We start from the raw sequence: 20,490 nt of genomic DNA on the forward strand, positions 1-20,490 counted from the left end.
TCCCAAGCTTTTTGTATGTTTTTAAGATTTTATTTTCCAATTATGTGTATGTGAGAGTGGAGTTGGGAATGGTGTTATGTGCAAGAGGCCAAGAGTGCTAGAGTTACAGGTGTGCTTGGCGTGGGTGCTGGGAACTCCCTTTCTCTACAAGAATATCACTGAGTCATTTCTCCAGATCCTGTTTGCATTCTCTAGTCCTTTTTATTAATGTTTTTTTGTTTAACTAGAAATCGCTAAAAAGTTAGCAGGTGTAAACAAAACACACGACTTGCCTGGGGAAATTGAAAAACCTCTAGCTACGGGTTGCTGCCGTTTTTCCCCCTACACAGGTGCAATACTGAAAACTTCAAATAATTCAGAACTCATCCTTTCAAGAGTGGCCAAATAACTTCTAAACATTTCAAAACTACGGTTGGCACAACAGTTTTTATTTTACTCTAGTAGGTAGTCTGGGCTTTGTATTAGCAGGTCATGGTAAAAAAATAATCACTCAGAAGATCCAGTGAATCCTCACTGCCACCACCTCGGCCACCTCTGCTCGGTCCCTCCCTGTTCTCCCAGCACAGGAGGATTGGACCAGCCGGGCCGGTCGCGCCTGCAGACCCGGGAATCCGAGGCTACGTGCACTGGGCACCCGCCCTGGGTGTGCACACAGTGACCGTGGTCCTCCGGCTCCACCCCGCTCCACCCTGCCCGGCGGCCTCCAAACCCTTTTCTCCCGTAGCTCCACCCCGCCCCCTTCTGTTACGAGCTCGGGCACCGCGTTCTCGTGAATGAGAGATTTTTTTTTTTTTCCCCGGAGAGACCACGCTTTGCCTCCAGCTCCCCAACGGCTCCGCCTTCCCGCCGGAGCCAGGCCCTACCCAGCGTGCCCGGCGATTCCGGCGTGCGCAGACTTGGGAGGGCAAGGCCCATGGGCCTGGCGGAGGGGCGCGAGAGGTAGACTGGGAATTGTAGTTTTCTCGCCCACGACGGCCTCTGAAGACTGGCCGCCTGCCGGACTCGTTGTCCCAGAGTGCCCTGCGCCTGGGCCCGCGCGCTCGGGGCTTCACGCTCTCTCCGCCCGCCCTCCCGCTCCCTTGCTTGCTCGCGCTCTCCTCGCGGATCGAAGAGACTCTGGCTACAGCTTGTAGCTGGGAAGGGAGACGGAGGCCGCGGCTCAGGGAAAGTGAAGCTGCAGGAGTGGTAGTAGGAAGATGTCGGGTGAAGACGAGCAACAGGAGCAAACTATCGCCGAGGACCTGGTCGTGACCAAGTATAAGATGGGGGGCGACATCGCCAACCGTGAGTGCGGCCTCGGGGGTCTTGGAATCGAGGCTGAGAGGGAGAGGTTTGGGGCTGTCTCCCCGAGGGCTGGAGCGGCTGGGTCTTGCGGAGTGAGCCACCGAGGGGCGCGTGCCGACGGCCGCGGGCGACGTGGTGGGGAGATCTGGTGTCGCCCCCGGGGACTGAGCAGCCATGCCTGGGCCGGAGAGTGGAGGTGCGGGCCGGCGACCGCGAGGAGCGCAGAGGGGCCCAGACATGCTCCGACCCTAGGCGGTTGGTAAGGAGGCAAGGCGCGTCGTCTTCTGTTCATCACCGTTCGGTCTGTCCGGATCTTTGCGCCCTCTGACTGGCAGCAGCGAGGCCACCGCGAGAAGGAAGCGCCCAGCTGTTGGCGACAGAAGCGCCCCTCTGGCAGTCGCCGCTCTTGACCTGCGGGAGCCGAGGCGGCACGTGTTGCCAGGTCCCTGTGCCGATCGCTGGCTCCCCACTTCCTCTCCCCACCACGTGCTTGCTAAAGTCTTCACTTCAGGTCTTCCTGGTGGGGGCCCCCCTTCTCCCCTTTGCCTAGCTCGAGGGACCGTTGGAGGACGCGTCTGGCGCCTCTAACAAACTCTTAGAGATAGAGACCTGCCTTTTCGTGGTGACTACTGCCCCTGCCTGTGAACTTGGCCTTTAGTACTTGTTCTTAGAGCCTTGACAGCCCTTTAAGTTTCCGCTTAGACAGCGGGGCAAGCCTGTCAATAATGTTGGAAACGGCCGGAGAGGAGCACTGGTTTTAGGATCATCATAAGCATGTCTTATAGGAGCCTTGCTCTTTCTCAACAGTTGTCTGTCACTTTCTGTTTTCTCTTTTCAACTCATCTTTCTTTTTTTCAGATAGGCTTTCTGTGTGGCCCTGGCTGCCCCCGGTACTCCCTTTGTAGACCAGGCTGGCCTCAGATCCGCCCACCTCTGCTTCCCAGAGTGCTGGGATTAAAGGCGTGCGCCACCACGCCCGGCTCTTCCCATTTCTATTTTTTAATAATTTATTGATTTTATTTGCATTGGTGTTTTGCCTGCATGTATGTCTGTGAGAGGGCGTCAGATCCTCTGGAACTGGAGTTTCAGACAGTTGTGAGCTGCTATGTGGATGCGGGGAATTGAACTCAGGACCCCTGGAAGAGCAGTCAGTGCTCTTAACTACCGAGCCCCTCTTTCCTTTTTATTTGTTTGGGTTTTTTTGTTTGTTTGTTTGTTTGTTTTTTGAGACAGGGTTTCCTCTGTGTAGCCTTGGCTGTCCTGGACTCACTTTGTAGATCAGCTGGCCTCGAACTCACAGCGATCCACCTGCTTCTGCCTCCCGGGTGCTGGGATTAAAGGTGTGCACCACCACGCCCGGCCCCTCTTTCCTTTTTAAAAGCCACTTAAGATGAAAATTACCTTAGAACTTTTAAATGGACTTGACAAAATACTTGGAAGAAGGAATTTAGGATGTCTTTGGTTAAAACTGAGTTTTTCTGCATTCCAAAGAATAACAACAGTTAGAAAAAAAAAAAAACAAACCTAGAATTCCTATGGATCATAAAGAGGAGTATACAAAATATTACCCTTATTTGGGGTCTTGTTTTAGTATTTGATACTGGTTTGAATCAGACGAAATTTCCATCCCTACAGTTCACAGCTTTAGGCAATTGTGTGTTCAGATAATGGTTTCCCTGATCTGCTAAAAGTAAGCCTTGAGCCCCCTGAATGTTTGAGGCCCTGGTTTACTTCTCCTGGGCTTATGTGCTTTTACATGGGGGAGTGTGTGTGTGTGTGGAGTGTGATTACTGCTACCGAGTTGGAGTGTCTGGGGAGGGAAGAAGGTAACACTTAACAACGCTTCAGCTTTGACTCAGCCGCTCTCTGTGCCTTCCCCTTGGCCCTGACGCCTATAAATCTCCTCTGCTCTGTGCATGTAACTATCTTGGGGCAGAGTTCCCTAACGTTCCTGGTTCTGAATCACCTTAGCAAAGGCCTCCACATACCCAGGTGTCAGGTTGAAGGAGGGAAGGCTTTTTTTATTTTAGGAAACTAGGAAGTAAATCTGGGTGTGGTGGTGCATGGGGAAGGCAGGCAAGCTTCCAAGTTCCAAGCCCGCCTGGTCTCAGTGAGTTCTAGGACAGCCAGGGCCATGTTTCAAAAAACAAAAGAAAGAGGTAGGTGTTAAAGGTGGGTACCTTACTCCAGGGCATAAGGCTTGTTTCTTTCCTCTTTTTCCTTAAGACCCTGGCGTTAGGGAACATTCGAAGCTGGGTTTAACTTGAGGTCTACTTAGATGATGAACAAATGATCTAATGGGACTCTGTCCCCAGGGGTACTTCGAACTTTGGTGGAAGCTTCTAGCTCAGGTGTGTCGGTACTGAGCCTGTGTGAGAAAGGGGATGCCATGATAATGGAAGAAACAGGGAAAATCTTCAAGAAAGAAAAGGAAATGAAGAAAGGTAAGAAGGGGGAACGTCCCCTCTTAATTTCTCCCGTTTGACCCCAGCCACCGAGCCCTTTTCCATTGTAACACCACCTGTCTCTGGTTTGGATAATTTGGTAATCTAGAATGGCAAGTGGGATGGGTGCAGTTTCCTTCCCAGTCTCCCCTGAGTAAGCTTGAGCAAGTCCCTAAAGTAAAGGCCTTCAGTATTTCAGTGGGCGGTCAGTGTGCCCGAGAGCCAGCAAGGCAGTAAGGCTGATGATTCTCTTCACAGGTATTGCTTTTCCTACCAGCATTTCGGTAAATAACTGTGTATGTCACTTCTCCCCTTTGAAGAGTGACCAGGACTATATACTCAAGGAAGGTGACTTGGTAAAAATGTAAGGTTAACCCCATTCTAGAGTATTTGCCATTTTCCTACACGTCGCACGGCGTCTGTTCCTAATGCCAATATGCTGCTCTTGCCTTGTAGAGACCTGGGGGTCCATGTGGATGGCTTCATCGCTAACGTGGCTCACACTTTTGTGACTGGTGTAGCTCAGGTAGGCAGCATTCTTTTGAACTTTGTTTGGTCTTGGTGAGTGGACTGCCATTTATGTTTTGAATCTGTTCTGTAGTACCACAACATTTGGACACACACTAGTGAACTTTCCAGAATGACACTGGTTATTTCTTATTTACAGGGGACCCAGGTAACAGGGCGGAAAGCAGACGTCATTAAGGCAGCTCACCTTTGTGCCGAAGCTGCCTTACGACTGGTCAAACCTGGAAACCAGGTAAGATGCTGCTGCTTCTAGTTTCAAAGGTTGGCAGAGCAAAGATGAATCAGGCATCTATAAACCGCAGTTAATAGAGTGCCTACACAGGCCATGCAAAGTATAGGGGGTGTAAGTTCTTCCTGTGGGACCTATTAAGGCCATTTTTAGATTTTGTATGTACATTTTAACCCCAACATAACTCACAATGAAACACCAACTTTTAGCAGGACATGGTGGTGGTGCACACCTTTAATTTCGGTGTTTGGGAGGCAGAGGCAGGCAGGTACCTGATATTCAGGCTTGCCTGCTCCACATAGTGAGACTCTGTCTCAAAAATACCAATCAATCAATAAAATGTGTATGAAAAGGGTAGAAAAGAGAAAATAGTGCTGGTAAATTCATGCCTTAGACCAAAATTCTGTTCTTTGCAAAGAAAGGTCAGGACCTGGTGGGGTTCTTGTGGGCCGGTGGAACTAAGCATGTTAGTTTAACTTTCCAGAGAACCATTCCAAACGTAAGAGGTCATTCTCTTGTTCCTCACACCTGTACTATTTCATCTCCTGATTACTTGCTTGCATAATTATTCCTTAAAATCCTGCCTTTGTTTCCGAGTTATTTTCAAGCCCATTGGATAGTACTAGCCTGCACTAAGTTCCTAAATTGGTTGCTACCATTGCTTTATACACTTTGTTGTTTCTATTGGCTATTTGCATAATGGTTGCTCTATACCTGTGGAATCAGATGTAATCTAGAACTTGACTTTTTAAAAGTCATCTTTTCCTCCTGGTGTTCTGGTTCCCTCCTCCTCCCCTGGGCGGGTCCCAGGTGTAAGCCACAACAGCTAGTCAGAAGTAGTCTTGTCAGAGGGACTAGCAGCTTGGATGAAGAGGAATATCAGAGTCAGTGAGATGTCTGTATAGAAAGACCTTTGCCCCCAAGTCTGCGGATGTGTTTGATTTCCTCAGACCTAACTGATAGAAAATAAGAACTCTTAGAAGTTACATTGATTTAGTAATAAATGTATACACACACACACACACACATCAGCCAGGCGTGGTGGTGCACGCCTTTAGTCCCAGCACCAGGGAGGCAGAGGCAGGCAGATCTGTTAGTTTGAGGACAGCCTGGTCTACAGAGTAAGTCCAGGACAGCCAGGGCTACAACAGGGAAAGCGTCTCACAGGGGGAAAGTGTGTGTTTTCTTTTGCTTGTTTTGAAACAGGTATCATGCTGTGTAGACCAGGCTGGCCTTGAACTCAGAGATCCTCCTGCCTCCACCTCAAGCTCTGGGATTAAAGGCACAGGATTTTTTTTAAATTAAAAGGGGGCCAGGCGTGGTGGCACACACCTTTAATCCCAGCACTCAAGAGGCAGAGGCAGGTGGATTGACCTGAGTTCGAGGCCAGCCTGGTATATAAAGGGAGTCCAGGACAGCCAAGGCTACACAGAGAAACCCTGTCTCAAAAAACAAAAAAACAGCCGGGCATGGTGGTGCACACCTTTAATCCCAGCACTTGGGAGGCAGTGGCAGGCGGATCTCTGTGAGTTCAAGGCCAGCCTGGTCTACAAAGTGAGTCTAGGACAGCCAAGGCTGCACAGAGAGACCCTGTCTCAAAAAAAATATTAATAATAGTAATAATAATAATAATAATTTTTATACAGATTTTTAAATTATTTATACAGTGTTCTGCCTGCATTGTGAGCTTGCACACCAGAAGAGGGCCCCAGATCACATTATAGATGGTTGTGAGCCACCATGTGGTTGCTGGGAATTGAACTCAGGATCTTTGGAAGAGCAGACAGGGCTCTTAACCACTGAGCCATCTCTCCAGCCCCCCCCCCCCAAAATTTTTTTTTAAATAAGCTTTTTTTTTTGTTTTTGCTCTCCACCAGGCAGAATACTGAGGAACAAACTCTGGGCTTGACATTGGGAGGTTTATGGGAAGGTTTTTCCACTAAGCACTTGATCAGCCTTAGACAAGTCAGCTAACCTTCTTCTGAGTCTGTTTCCTTGTCTTCTGGACTGGAGCGTAGCTCTGTTCTTTAAGAGATGCTGTTTACTTGGAGCGCCTTATGTTTTAGTGTGTAGGATGAATGATTGTGAGTGAAAACCCGTGACTGAGAATCACTGGCCCTCGACGAGGTGTAGAGAATAGATTGGAAAGAGCAGCCGTCTCACCTTTCATTTGCTCTTGCATTTCTAGAATACACAAGTGACGGAGGCCTGGAACAAAGTTGCTCACTCATTCAACTGCACGCCAATAGAAGGCATGCTGTCACACCAGTTGAAGCAGCATGTGATCGACGGGGAGAAAACTATTATCCAGAACCCCACAGACCAGCAGAAGTAAGCTCCAGCCCCACTTGCTGCTCTCCGTCCTGTGCTGGCTATTGGGTTTTGTTTGTCCATGCCCCCACTTTGGTCACGGTTACTTCTCCAAACTCTGCCTATACGTGTGAGTGCAGATACTCTTAGAAGCCAGGGATGGCCATATCCCTGGACCTGCAGTCACAGGCAGGAGTAAGCCCACCTGGCTTGAGTATGAGAACAGGTCTCGGGTCCCATAAAGAGGAGCATGTGCCCTTAGCTTGCGAACCATCTTTCTTTGCGGTAGTGGGGTTGCCACCGTGTTGTCGCGACTGACCTGGAACCTGCAGTAATGCATCTGCTTCCTGATGCTGAGATCAAAGGCTGGCACCCCTGAGTGTGTCGTACTCTCACTCTTAGGTTCCATCTCTGTTCTTTAGGAAGGACCATGAAAAGGCAGAATTTGAGGTACATGAAGTTTATGCTGTGGATGTCCTCGTCAGCTCAGGAGAAGGCAAGGTAATAATACCAGAATTAGCAAAGGGGGTGCCTTGAACGTGTGTTTACCAGACCAGTTGACCTGACTTAACTCTCTTAGGCCAAAGATGCAGGACAGAGAACCACCATTTACAAACGAGACCCCTCTAAACAATATGGCCTGAAAATGAAAACTTCGCGTGCCTTTTTCAGTGAGGTGGAGAGGCGCTTTGATGCCATGCCCTTTACTTTAAGGTACTACATACAATAAGAGCAGAGCTGGGAACCAGTCTGACGTCCCTTCCCTGCCTCCCTCCCTCTCTCCTGCCCAGACTTGTAGCTCCTGCCTGAATGCACGTCCTGCCTTGCTCCGCTCCTTGTTGGCTATAATATAGAGCAACCCTAAACATAATTCCTGCACGAAGACAGGAGGGATTTAAAACATGCATGACTCAGTATGGCGGCGATCTTTCATGGGCCTCCCAGCACTCTGGAGGCTGAGGCAGGAAGTCAAAAGAAACTCTTAAAACAGCAGGGCCAAGCCAGGCTTGGTGGCACACGCCTTTAGTCCCAGCACTCTGGAGGCAGAGGCAGTGGCAGGCGGATCGCCGTGAATTCAAGGCCAGCCTGGTCTACAAAGGGAGTCCAGGACAGCCAAGGCTAAACAGGGAAACCCTGTCTCCAAAAAAAAGGGCCAAAACCCGGCAGGGCCGCTTGCTGTGCTCATGCTGGGAGCTGGGTAAGACTGTCAGCCTAAGTTCAAGCCCTGAAGCCCACCTCACAAGGAGTGAGCGTGCGTGCCATCATACCAATAAACGGCTGTTAGGAGGCCTGACTGCCGCCCTTCTCTCTTCAGGGCGTTTGAAGATGAGAAGAAGGCGCGAATGGGTGTGGTGGAGTGTGCCAAGCACGAGCTGCTGCAGCCGTTTAATGTTCTCTATGAGAAGGAGGGTGAGTCCTAAGGGGGCTTCATTCCACAGCCCGCAGCTCCGCCTCCCTCTGCAGCTTCAGGAAAAAACCAAGTACCATGTGAGCTTGTTCTTTTCCCACAGGCGAGTTTGTTGCCCAGTTTAAATTTACAGTTCTGCTCATGCCCAACGGCCCCATGCGGATAACCAGTGGTCCTTTTGAGCCTGAGCTCTACAAGTCTGCCATGGAAGTCCAGGACGCAGAGCTGAAGGTCGGTGTGGATGGGGAAAGGGGAACACAGCACTGCGCTGGCCCTCTGAACCCCCACAGTGAGTGCTGCACTTTGTTTACCCCACATTCCTCAGGCTTTGCCCTCTTCCTCCTGTTTTCCAGGCTCTTCTCCAGAGTTCTGCAAGTCGAAAAACCCAGAAAAAGAAGAAAAAGAAGGTGGGTGTGTGTGATCTTGGTGGTGGTGGGGCCTGAGCTCACTGCTGACTCAGCATGAAGGCACTTGGGGGTTGAGTGCCCAAAAATTTTTTTTTTAAATGTAGGCCTCCAAGACTGCAGAGAATGCCACCAGTGGAGAAACATTAGAAGAGAACGAGGCTGGGGACTGAGGTGGGTCCCGTCCCCCAGCTTGTCATTCCTGCCTCACCCCCTTCCCGCCGCACCCCAGGCTCTGAAGTGCAGGTCGTCTTCTTCACCTACGGCCACCAGCAGAGCGGGGTCTTCCACTCATCCCGGCTTCCCCACCCATCCACTCCTTCCAACAAAGCGCCAGCACCGACTGACTCTGGCGGGAGGCCAGGCTTCCCAGCCACTCAAGACTACTCTCAGTAGACAAAGAAATTGAATAATAAAATCAGGAGTCAAATCCATCGTCGTCAAGCCCCTCTTTCTAGCCTTTTCTACTCTGCTTGGTCAGGTTTGTGGCCCCACAACAGGACAGGAAGGCTGCTGAACTAGCCATCACTGATGTCACTTCCTCATTCTTTGGGGGGCTTTTTCTGTTTCCCACTGTCAAGTATTTAATCTGCCCTCAAAGAGGACCAGTGGTATTTTTATTCATCCGTGGCAGATTCCTCGTGATTAGGCCCTTCCCATTTCTCCACTGAGAAATTTTTATCTCTATCAAATGGACTCATTTATAAATCTTTTTAGTCATTTTTTGTTCCCTCCTTCCACCCATTTTCACAAAATTGTGAAGTAATCCAGGCCAGCCATGTTCTTCCCCGCCTTCCCCCAGCCCCCTGGAGCCACTGGAGTTTCCCTCACTTGATTTTAGACCCTACATTGAAAATCCCATTGGGTTTTTGTTCCCTTTTTTGGTTGAGACAGGGTCTCACTATGTAGCTTCTGGCTGGCTTCAAACTCACTTTGTAGACCAGGCTAGCCTTGAACTCAGAGATCACCTGCCTCTGCCTCTTGAGTGCTAGAATTAAAGGTGTGCGCCACCACCCAGCTTCCTGCTTGAAATACTGAGTTTCCTCCCATGAAAGGAAAACCAGGAACCAGAGGGTAGACTGAGGAGGACTGGCCATCTGAAGCTGTGGACTTGTGTGGCCTCTGGCATGCTGCCCCGGGAGCCATGGTTCTCCTTAAGGAGGTTTTGGAATGATATGGCATTACAATAAATTTGGATTTGCTCATAATCTTGTGTTTTCTTCTGTTTTTGTGGTGGTAGGGATGGGAGGATTTATCATTAAGCTGTGTCTGGGTTGTTTTTTGTTTTGTTTGATTTTGGGGGTTTTTTGAGAAAGGGTTTTTCTGTGTAGCCTTGGCTGTCCTGGAATCACTATGTCGACCAGGCTGGCCTTGAACTCACAGTGATCCACCTGCCTCTGCCTCCCGAATGCTGGCATTACAGGCGTGCACCACCATCGCCCAGCCTGTGTCTGTTTTTGAGATGGGGTTTTCTCAAAACCCTGTATCCCCTGTCTCGAAAAAGCCAAAAATAAAAAATAATATAGACCAAGCTGACCTTGAATTCTCAGATCTGTCTGCCTCTGCCAGCTGCCCAAGTGCTAGGCATAAAGACATACTGCCTCGCCCAGTTTGAAGATTTGGTTTTTCCAGGACAGGATCTCTGTTAGCCTTGGCTGTCCTGGACTCTAGACCAGGCTGGCCTCTAACTCACAGTGATCCACCTGCCTCTGTCTTCAGAGTGCTGGAATTAAAGGCCTGTACTGCCAAGCCTGGCTCAGTTTGGGGATACACACGTTCTCCCCCAGACAGGGTCTCTCTTAACCTTGGCTGTCCTGGACTTGCTTTGTAGACCAGGTTGGCCTCTGAGCTCACAATGTTCTGCCTGCCTCTGCCTCCCTGGTGCTGGGATTAATGCCACAGCCTGCACCATCACACCCAGCTGTACACACATACTAGGACTGTTTACAGTGCACTGTAAAGGCGAGTTAGCCGTGTGAGTGCTGGGACTACAGGCACCTGTAAATGACCACACCTCAGTTATGCAGTGCTGGGGGTTGTTATGCATGCTACCAACTGAGCCACATCCTTGGTCACCCAAAAGAATATTAGACAAGTTTCAGTGCCAATCTGATGGTCTGAGTGACCTGCTAAAAAGGGTTTAGTTTAGTGGGGTATGGCATCCTTTAATCATAGTATTCTGTGCATAAGGCAGAGGCAGGTGGATCTCTTCAGTTTGAGGACAGCCTGGGCTACACCAAACAAAAAGCCAGGTGTGGTGGTGCACACCTTTAATTCCAGCACTCAGGAGGCAGAGGCAGGTGGATCACTGTGAATTTGAGGCCAGCCTGGTCTACAAAATGAGTCTGCACAGAGAAGCCCTGTCTGGAAACACACACACACACACACACACACACACACACACACACAAAAACATTTTATAAATACATCAGGATCACCAGTTTTTATGAACTCTGAGGAAATCTGGCTCTTATGTTTACTTTTTTTTCCCTCCCGAGACAGGGTCTCTCTGTGTAGCCTTGGCTGTCCTGGACTCCCTTTGTAGACCAGGCTGGCCTCGAACTCACAGCGATCTGCCTGCCTCTGCCTCCCGAGTGCTGGGATTAAAGGCGTGCACCACCACGCCTGGCTTATATTTACTTCTAATGGTTTTAGGTTTACCAAAAAATTGAGGAAGAGCTGGTCACGGTAGCCCATGCCATTAATCCCAGTGCTTTAGTGTGCACCACCCCACCTAGCATTCTTTTTTCCTATTGAAACATTAGTTCAGACTGTAAAATCTTTTATATGAATTTTTTTTTTTTTTAAATTATTGGGCTGGAGAAATGGCTCAGCAGTTGAGAGCATTGTCTGCTCTTTCAGAGGTCCTGAGTTCAATTCCCAGCACCCACATGGTGGCTCACAACCACCTATAATGAGATCTGATGCCCCTTTCTGGTGTACATGCAGACAAAATACCTGTATATATGATAAGTAAAATAATTTTTTTAAAAGATGAAGTCTTCTATACATAAATTTCTTATGTTTTTTTTGCAGATTGGCCTTGAAGCTGCTACGTATTCAAGCTAACACAGAATTTATGATCCTCCTGCTTCAGCCTTTTGTTTTTTGTTTTTTTTTTTTTTGGTGGGAGGGCTTGGGGTTTTTTTGTTTTTGTTTTTGTTTTGTTTGTTTGTTTTTGGTTTTTCGAGACAGGGTTTCTCTGTGTAGCCTTGACTGTCCTGAACTCACTTTGTAGACCAGGCTGGCCTTGAACTCACAGTGATCCGCCTGCCTCTGCCTCCCGAGTGCTGGGATTAAAGGCGTGCGCCACCACACCCGGCAGCCTTTTGTTTTGTTTTGTTTTGTTCCTGAGATTGGGTTTCTCTTGTAATCCTGGCTGCCCTGGACTCACTTTGTAGACCAGGCTGGCCTCAAACTCACAGAGATCCACCTGCCTCCACTTCCCTGAGTGCTGGGATTACAGGTGTGCACCACCACGCCCGGCTGCTTTAGCCTTCTAAGTACTACTGTGCCTATTCTCCCTTCCTCTTTATTATTTATATATATGTTTGCTTGTTTTGAGACAGGGTTTCTCTGTGTAGCCCTGGCTTTCCTAGAACTCGCTCTGTAGACCAGTTCTTTAGGAAGAAAATCAATAAGCAACTTTGATCATCATTGATTATATTACATTGAGGGAAAATGACTCTAGAGAGTTCTGACAGCAAAGCTCATCTGTTAAATAACTAAAGGCTAGTTGATTAAAGGTGTAGTGGTGCACACCTTTAATCCCAGCACTCAGGAGGTAGAGGCAGGCGGATCTCTGTGAATTTGAGTCCAGCCTGGTCTATAGAGCGAGTCCAGGACAGCCAGGGCTACAGAGAAGCCCTGTCTGGGTTGGGTGTGATCTATGCAGTAGTGGCCCATGTCTTTAAGCCCAGGATTTGGGAGGCGGAGGCATACAGATCTTTGAGTTCCTGGCCAGAATGACCTACGGAGTGAGTTCCAGGACTACACAGAGATACCTTGTCTCCAAAACAACAAAAAAGAACTAATTTACCTGTGATGCTTATTCTTGGTTGTCAATACATCTGGCACTAAAACCCACAATTGGAAGGCACACCTGTGACAGACTTTGCTTAATTGGAGGTAGAAAAACACTCCTTTCATTCAGATCATTTGATCTGGGAAAACATGCGCCTTTAATCTGGATCTCTTGTTGGGAAGACATACCTTTAATCCAGATTCCAGATCTTTGATTCAGATCTTTCTTTCTCCCCACCCCTCACCAGAGAGGGTCTGTCTGTGTATCCTTGGCTGTCCTGGGCTCCCTCTGTAGACCAGGCTGGCCTTGAACTCACAGAGATCCGCCTGCCTCTGCCTCTAGAGTGCTGGGATTAAAGGCGTGCACCACCACGCCCAGCTGCCCAGCTAATTCAGGTCTAATCTGGGCCAGGAATTCTTCTGGGATCCTATTTAAGGACTTGGAAGAAGGAAGCTTTTGCTTTTTGCCAGCTTGCCCTTGCCTGCTAGCAAGCCCACCTGGCCTCTCTCTTCACCGATCCGGAGCAGCTGCGACATCCAGACTCACAGATTGACAACTGCTGGATTCTCGGACTTTCTCCTCCGAGCCAGCCACAGTTGGGTTGGCCAGGCTGCAGCCCGTAAGTCATTTTAATAAATCTCCTTTCTATATTCACAGATATTCCCTCTGCTACTCTAAGAGTAAAGGCCTCCTTACGTAAGAGTTCTAAACCACGAGGACCTCAGTTGTTCCCAGCACCCGTGCTGGGCAGCGCACAACTGCGTGTAAAACAGTTCCAGGAGACCCAGTGCCGCCCTCCGGCCTCAGCTGGCACCTGCCTGCCAGTGCATGTACCAACATAAGAGACCCAGAAATTTTTTTGCTGAGTATAATGGCTAAAAACCAAAGCGACATGATTATGTCTCTTTTTGTAGTTTTTTGGTTTTTTTTTTTTTTTTTTTTGAGGCACGGTTTCTCTGTGTAGCCTTGGCTGTCCTAGCTTTGTAGACCAGGTGGCCTTGAACTCACAGCAATCTACCTGTGCTGAAATTAAAGGCGTGCGCTACCACCGCCTGGCGTATTTATTATTTTAAGCAGTGGCTCACTATGTAGACCAGGCTGGCCTCTAATTCACCAGCGATCCGTCTGCCTCCCAGGAGTTGATAATAAAGGCTTACGCCACCAAGTCAGGCCAAAACTAGAAATTCTTACTACAAGCCACACCTATTCATAATAAAATGGAGGTATTTACCAAGAAACTACAACTCCCAAGAAGCAAGGAGGGAGAAGGCGGAGTTTTTTTTTCCGTCTACTTTTCTTAGTCCCATATTGGAAACAGGTGATCGTGATGAAATAACACAATGTCCTTAAAGTAAACAGAAGAAAAGGTGGGACCTGATAGTTCGCTTTCAAAATAATTTGTTTCCTCCTGTAAAGCAGCCGGAAGTCACTGTTATTCTCTGGAGCGTCCACGCCCCCAGCAGGACCAGAAGGGGGCGTCGCCGGAAGTGACGACACAGAAGACGCCATTAAAAAGGAGTAGGCCGGATTCCCCCGCTCTCTTGGCCTTAGCGCCATCTTCCTAGGTGAGTCCTGTTGTTGCTGGGTCTTCGGACTCCGACTACAATCCACGAGCATCCGACCTCCACGTATACCGTCACCGCAGCGACCTAACCGTAACCTTCTCTTTCCTTCCTAGAAACTCCTGCGCCATGAGAGCGAAGGTGAGCAGTCGTTAAGTGGTGAGCTCGGGCGGGAGGGAGTGCGTCTCCCTCCGCCATGGCTCCTGTTCGGGTTCTCGGAGGAGCTCGGGCAGTGGCTGGAGAGAGCCGAGTGGAGCCTTACGTTCTTGGTGGGGAAAGCATGGGGGCTGGGGGCTGACGCTGAGCCGGTCCTTTGTGCGAACCTGTGCCATGGTAGTGTGGTTGCTGTAACTGCTCAGCCCGAATTGCTAACATCTGTTTCCTCTTCTCACACGGCCGGGGTGTTAGTGGCGGAAGAAGCGGATGCGCAGGTAAGCTGACAACAGCGCGGCGGTGGGCGCGGCTTGGTGCGGGCGCGCAGGGACCCGGTGCTTAAACGCGGTGCCGCGGGGCTTGTTGGTGTCGTCGTGTGTGTGTGGTCGTCTTGTTAGTGTCATCGTGTGTGTGTGTTCGTCTTGTTGGTGTCATCGTGTGTGTGTGTTCGTCTTGTTGGTGTCATCGTGTGTATGTGTTCGTCTTGTTGGTGTCTTCGTGTGTGTGTGTGTTCGTCTTGTTGGTGTCATCGTGTGTGTGTGTGTTCGTCTTGTTGGTGTCTTCGTGTGTGTGTGTTTAGTGCACACTGGTGCTGAGGGAAAAGCCGCCCGGCTGCTCCTCTGTACGCTCTCCGTTCCAGGCTGAAGCGCAAGAGAAGAAAGATGAGGCAGAGGTCCAAGTAAGCCGCCTCGTGCACGGCGGAGGCTACGGGAGCAGAAGCCAAGGGTGCTGATGGCCGGGACGCTGCGACAAGCTGTGGACTGACTGCGCCGCCGCCGGCGATGAGCTCAGGGCCCCTGGGACGCCATCTCCGCCGAGACCACCTGACCGGCCGCCTGCCTTCCCAACAACGCGGCAGGCAGTCCCTCCGCACCTTCGCGCCCTGGACTGGTTCTGTCCCCCTGTGGCCAAGTGTAGCTCGTGTACAATAAACCCTCTTTCTCACTGTCTCGGCTGAAGAATCGTGGCTGTCACGTGTTTTTTTGCGGCTCCTTTGGGTGGGGAGTTGGTGTCGTTTGGTCGTACTGAGTGTCGCGAGCCTGCGCGGGCGGCAGCCTGGGGCTCCGAGCTGGCGTCAGTTCGCGCCCGAGGTTACCGAACGCTCGCGGCACCCCTACCGTCTCCCGGGGACCGCTGCGTAGACGCGACCGCCCGCCGAAGGTGTTCCGGGTCCGCCCGAGTCGTGTTGCCATGGTGACGCGCAAGGCCTGCTGGGAGCTTCCTGCGGCCGGCCTCACGCAGCGAAGGCGGGCCATAGAGTGTGTTTCCGGGTCTGGTTGCTAGAGCGTCGCTTCTTCCGCAGGAAGCGGAAGGGCCGTAAGGTGGGCGGCTCTTTGTCGAAGCTAGAGGACCGGCAGGCGGCAGCAGCAACTACGGCGGCGGCGGCAGGTGAGGGAGGCGGGAGCCTGAGGTGGAGGCCGCGCCCGGAGGGGAGGAGTCGGGGCTGGCCCAGCGCTGGGCTCCGCCGGGCTCCACGAGCACCCCCTCCCCGGGACCGGCCTGGCTCTTTGCCGCCAGCCGGGACTTGAGCCCTTTTTCTGACTGACCTCTCCGCGAGCAAACGCCAGCCCCGTGACGTCACAGCCCTGCCCATCCCTCAGCTTGATGTCACCCGAGCCCCCTCCCCTCTCACCCTGCGCTTCCTTAGTGTCGTAGTCGCTAGGTCCACGGCTGAGCGCTGGCGCCACATCCCGGAGCCGGCCGAGACCAGTTCTTGCAGGGAAACTCCTGGACTTGTCGTGAACTCCAGGGTGTTGGGGACCGTGGTAATCACCGTCTCCCCCCCCAAGTCTAAGCTCGCCTTCCCACCTACAGTCAGCTGTTGCCCTTGTCCGGCTTTCAGGCTTGCCGTTGCGAACTCCAACCTTAGACCGGACTCTGATCCCCATAGCCTTCTCGGCTTGAGGTAAAGCGCCCCGACCCGTCTGTCACCAGGAACTGGTCCTTTCGACCCAGCCTCGCAGCGTTATCCTTCCTAACAGGCACCTCTTCCTCTGAGAGGTCACGTTCAGTTTGAACTCTTGGGGAAGCCTGAAAGCCACAATGCTCTTACGTTCTGTCAGATTTCATTCCAATTTATGAGAACCACCTCAAAGCCCTTCACACTTTCTCCTCCTGTCATTCAAATCTCCGTTTGTGTTTGTTTGTTTGTTTCTTGATCAGAACCCAGCAGTGATGTGGAGGTGGAGACTCACGGGAGCCCCGGACTTCACCTGAGCTACCTCAGGTATTAATTCTGGATAATTGGGTGAGGAAGGCTATTATACCGGTTATCTGCTTCTGGTGGGACTTGAAACAGGTCAGGCTTTGAAGGGCGCTTATTCTCCGCCTGGCCATTTATCTTTTAGCAAGGGTTTGTCATCTCTTTACCACTTGTTTTATTCTGGGCCTAGTCTTGCTGGTGCGGAGACTCTGGCCTCTGACCTGGCTAGCCAAAGTAGGGGAATCTAAAGGAAAAGTCAAGGAAACGGTGTGAATGGGAGAAGTCACAGCCAAGGAAATCAAGGAAAACGAACTTTTCCTATTTGGCCAGTAGGGGGAGCCTGAATACTACCGAGGTAACTAGAGTAGACACGTGGTAGCAGAGACTCCCAGACTTACCAGGGGGTAGAGGAAAGGGAGGGCTAGAATTAGGGCAGTGGACTGGCATTCCAGAGCTCTCTTGGGAAATAGGAGACTTAAAAAGCTTTTATAGAGTCTATAAATAAGGAGGATTTTTATGGGCTAAGGAGTGCTATGGCTTGATATCAGTGGGATCTTTTCTTGGAGGGGGGTGGATTATGGGGAAAGAAAGGTCACCATTCCCATGAAATTAACTCCTTCCCTCTTGGCCTTTCCACAGTTTATCCTGGGGATCTACATGTAGAGCTATCAGCTTAGACTCCTTTCCCTGAAACAGAGGGGTTTGCGTGTGGAGCAGGCGGGGAAAATAACAGGTTTAAGGACTACCCTATAGCTGCTGATGCCAGTCCTTCACCCAGGATTTCCAAAATACGCAGAGACCTGCCCGAGCTAAGTTCAGGAGGAAGGGCATGAAGGGAGGCTTTGTTACTGATATCCCTTCTCACACAAGCTCCCAAAGCTAAACAGCCTTTGCCAGGCGTGGTGGCGCAGGCCTTTAGTCCCAGCACTCGGGAGGCAGAGGCGGGTGGATCACTGCGAGTTTGAGGTCAGCCTGGTCTACAAAGTGAGTCCAGGACAGCCAAAGCTACACAGAGAAACCCTGTCTTGAAAAACAAAACAAAACAGCTAAACAGCCGCCTCAGCGTACTCTCTCCAGCCTGTCTGTTCACACACCACCACCTGCTAAGAAGGGGGGGGTCAAACCTAACACAGCCTCCCCGCCCCCTCCTTCACTGATCATCTTCCTCCCAGGGCTCCCTCTTCCATCAGCCAAGCAAGTGTGAATCACTTCACCCAAGACCAGGTGCGCAAGGGCCCGGGCGGGACTCCTGGCAAGTCAGCCAGGCCGGCTAGAATTCCCCAAAGGCATTGCCCTGGAGGACACCCACTGAATAGTCAGGAAGAGCGGGATCTTTCTGGAGAAACCCCTGTTTGACACAGTTCTCTTTTTTTAACAGTCACCACGAGTGGCCAGAAAAGGAAGAAGACCCTGAGGTGGGGACCAGGATGCCTGACCGGGACAACTATGCCAATGGCACTGGGACCAGCGGTGGAGGCCCCGGAGGTGGTGGCAGTGAGGAGGCCAGTGGGGCAGGGACAGGCAGTGGGGGAGCCACCTCAGATGCCATCTGTAGAGACTTCCTGAGGAACGTGTGCAAGCGAGGCAAGCGTTGCCGATACCGCCACCCAGACATGAGTGAGGTGTCCAACTTGGGGATAAGCAAAAACGAATTTATCTTCTGCCATGACTTCCAAAACAAGGAGTGTAGCCGGCCAAACTGCCGTTTCATCCATGGCTCCAAAGAGGACGAGGATGGCTATAAGAAGACAGGAGAGCTCCCGCCTCGGCTGAGGCAGAAGGTGGCAGCTGGGCTGGGTCTTTCGCCTGCTGACCTACCCAATGGTAAGGAAGAGGTCCCCATCTGCCGTGACTTCCTCAAAGGGGACTGTCAGAGAGGAACCAAGTGCAAGTTCCGACACCTGCAAAGGGATTTTGAATTTGATGCTCGAGGTGGTACTGGAGGTGGAGGCTCCACAGGCTCGGTTCCCCCAGGACGACGCCATGATCTCTATGATATCTACGACCTTCCTGAAAGGGGCTTTGAGGACCACGAGCCAGGCCCTAAGCGCCGGAGAGGTGGCTGCTGCCCTCCTGACGGCCCCCATTTTGAGTCCTATGAGTATAACCTGGCTCCGCCCCGTGGAGTAGAGTGTAGACTGCTAGAGGAGGAAAACGCCATGCTCAGGAAGCGGGTAGAAGAGCTAAAGAAACAAGTCAGCAACCTCCTGGCCACCAATGAGGTACTTCTGGAACAAAATGCCCAATTCCGAAACCAGGCCAAGGTCATGACCCTGAGCTCCACGGCACCAGCAACTGAGCAAACCCTGGCCCCCACTGTGGGCACTGTGGCCACCTTTAACCATGGCATTGCCCAGACGCACACGACTCTGAGCAGCCAGGCTCTCCAGCCGCGGCCTGTGTCCCAGCAAGAACTTGTGGCTCCTGCTGGAGCTCCAGCTGCTCCCCCCACTAACGCTGCACCTCCTGCTGCTCCGCCACCCCCACCTCCACACTTGAACCCAGAGATCACACCACTGTCAGCCGCTTTGGCTCAGACCATCGCCCAGGGGATGGCACCCCCACCTGTGTCCATGGCCCCCGTGGCTGTATCGGTGGCCCCTGTGGCCCCTGTGGCTGTGTCCATGGCGCAGCCCTTGGCAGGGATCACAATGAGCCACACGACTACTCCTATGGTGACTTACCCCATTGCCTCCCAGAGCATGCGCATCACAGCCATGCCACACTGACAGGATGGTTGGACTCTGCTCCCTGTCACAGCATCTGAGGGCTGGGGCCTCGAAGAAACCAGGACAAGAGACTGCACAGAATGCACTTCCTAGGAGCATCTCCTGAGGCGGGGTTGTGCTGGGTGTTGTCTGCACTTGAGAGGCCCTCTTCTCCTTTAGGCCTCACTCACACAGAGGCTTGCTTGGCGTTGAGACTGAAGCCAGCAGAAAGGACTGAGGGACTGTTTTCTCATGGGAAGTTGGGGTGTCCCTGGTCATGTCCTCACTTGTGTACAGCACAGGTTCCGGCACTGGTGTGTGAGGGAGAAATTCTCTACCAAGAGGAAGAGCCAGGAAAGATGGGCAAAGCGGGTGGTCAGGAGAGACCATATAGGAGCCTTCAGATGATTTGGGGCCCAGCTTAACCCTGGGCCCCTGGGAAGGCTGGGACCATAGTACTCCAACCCAGACCAGGGGAACATTCGCTTACCTAGCTCGGCCTGGAAATGTGTAGGGCAGTGCCCACTACCTTCCAAAGAAATAAAAGAACATTATTTTTTAACAAAGGAAGTGAGCTTTGCTTAGATGGCTGTTGCGGAAGCTGGGAGCATAAAGTAGGGCTCATGCCAGAAAAGGGTAGTAAAGACTCACCCTCAGGTGGCCTTCCTAAGCTGGGTAGACATGCGAGATGGCCAGGTGGGGCTGTGGTTTGGGGAAGGCACTTTGTGGGATAAAAGAAATGGAGCCACCTAGTCTAGTTTAAAAATAGCCCCATCTGTTTCCAGTCTGCCTTCATGCGCTACTCTCAGGTCGCCTTAGTAACCAGGGCTCTTAGGGTCATTGAGGGGGGCGGGTACCAAGAAGTGGGGATATGGGGTGTTAGGAAGCTGACAGATCCCTTGTTCAAACAGCAGAACAGGTGGCGGTGCCTCTCCCAAGTTGTTGATGGTGGCTTGTGTCCTGCTCCAGCCCTACTTGAGGGCCAGGGCTTTAAGCTTTCAGGCTTCAGAAGGGCTGGGCAAAGGCGGATGTGGTGGCACATCTGCTGCAGTTGGAAGGGGAGGGGACCTGAGGATCAGGAGTTCGAGGTCAGTCTCAGCCACATAGTGAATTCCATTGCAACCTGAGGCCTTACCGTAAAAAAAAAATACGTGTAAGGCATTAATCCTTTCTTCTGTCTCTACCCAAGACCACTCAAGGGCCATTAAGGCCGGTGGCCCCAGTAGCTAACCT

At 51.3% G+C, this 20,490-nt stretch overlaps 2 protein-coding genes across 9 annotated transcripts; both read left to right on the forward strand.

Annotated features, from left to right (window-relative positions):
• The first annotated feature begins 946 nt into the window (after nucleotides 1-946).
• PA2G4 (proliferation-associated 2G4) lies at nucleotides 947-9,039 on the forward strand. Its single transcript, XM_084758562.1, has 12 exons — nucleotides 947-1,284; nucleotides 3,600-3,728; nucleotides 3,987-4,092; nucleotides 4,185-4,254; nucleotides 4,396-4,488; nucleotides 6,674-6,816; nucleotides 7,218-7,296; nucleotides 7,376-7,509; nucleotides 8,111-8,205; nucleotides 8,307-8,434; nucleotides 8,557-8,610; nucleotides 8,715-9,039. Exons 1-12 carry the CDS (start codon nucleotides 1,197-1,199, stop codon nucleotides 8,778-8,780), a joined length of 1,185 nt encoding a protein of 394 aa, XP_084614688.1. The 5' UTR covers nucleotides 947-1,196; the 3' UTR covers nucleotides 8,781-9,039.
• A 4,023-nt stretch (nucleotides 9,040-13,062) lies between these two features.
• ZC3H10 (zinc finger CCCH-type containing 10) lies at nucleotides 13,063-19,823 on the forward strand. Of its 8 annotated transcripts, XM_084758531.1 has the most exons (7): nucleotides 13,063-13,250; nucleotides 14,048-14,196; nucleotides 14,310-14,334; nucleotides 14,602-14,624; nucleotides 14,987-16,252; nucleotides 16,510-16,573; nucleotides 17,928-19,823. In XM_084758531.1, exon 7 carries the CDS (start codon nucleotides 17,977-17,979, stop codon nucleotides 19,276-19,278), a length of 1,302 nt encoding a protein of 433 aa, XP_084614657.1. In that variant the 5' UTR covers nucleotides 13,063-13,250; nucleotides 14,048-14,196; nucleotides 14,310-14,334; nucleotides 14,602-14,624; nucleotides 14,987-16,252; nucleotides 16,510-16,573; nucleotides 17,928-17,976; the 3' UTR covers nucleotides 19,279-19,823. The 8 variants fall into 8 exon arrangements, with proteins under 8 accessions (XP_084614657.1, XP_084614654.1, XP_084614656.1 ...); XM_084758528.1 differs by lacking the exon at nucleotides 13,063-13,250 and adding an exon at nucleotides 17,722-17,773 and having other exon boundaries at nucleotides 14,192-14,334; XM_084758530.1 differs by lacking the exon at nucleotides 13,063-13,250 and adding an exon at nucleotides 17,722-17,773 and having other exon boundaries at nucleotides 14,192-14,334; nucleotides 14,987-16,112.
• The last annotated feature ends 667 nt before the right edge of the window (nucleotides 19,824-20,490 follow it).

The sequence above is a fragment of the Acomys minous genome (genome assembly GCF_964271855.1).
Source record: "Acomys minous genome assembly, chromosome: 15".
Lineage (NCBI taxonomy): Eukaryota > Metazoa > Chordata > Mammalia > Rodentia > Muridae > Acomys > Acomys minous.

Bases quoted from the DNA above. Each gene is read 5' to 3' on its own strand.
- PA2G4 (XM_084758562.1), top strand. From the start codon at position 1,197: ATGTCGGGTGAAGACGAGCAACAGGAGCAAACTATCGCCGAGGACCTG. The intron at 4,093-4,184 runs GTAAGGTTAACC...CTTGCCTTGTAG, and splicing joins GAAGGTGACTTGGTAAAAAT to AGACCTGGGGGTCCATGTGG. The intron at 4,255-4,395 runs GTAGGCAGCATT...TCTTATTTACAG, and splicing joins TTGTGACTGGTGTAGCTCAG to GGGACCCAGGTAACAGGGCG.
- ZC3H10 (XM_084758531.1), top strand. From the start codon at position 17,977: ATGCCTGACCGGGACAACTATGCCAATGGCACTGGGACCAGCGGTGGA.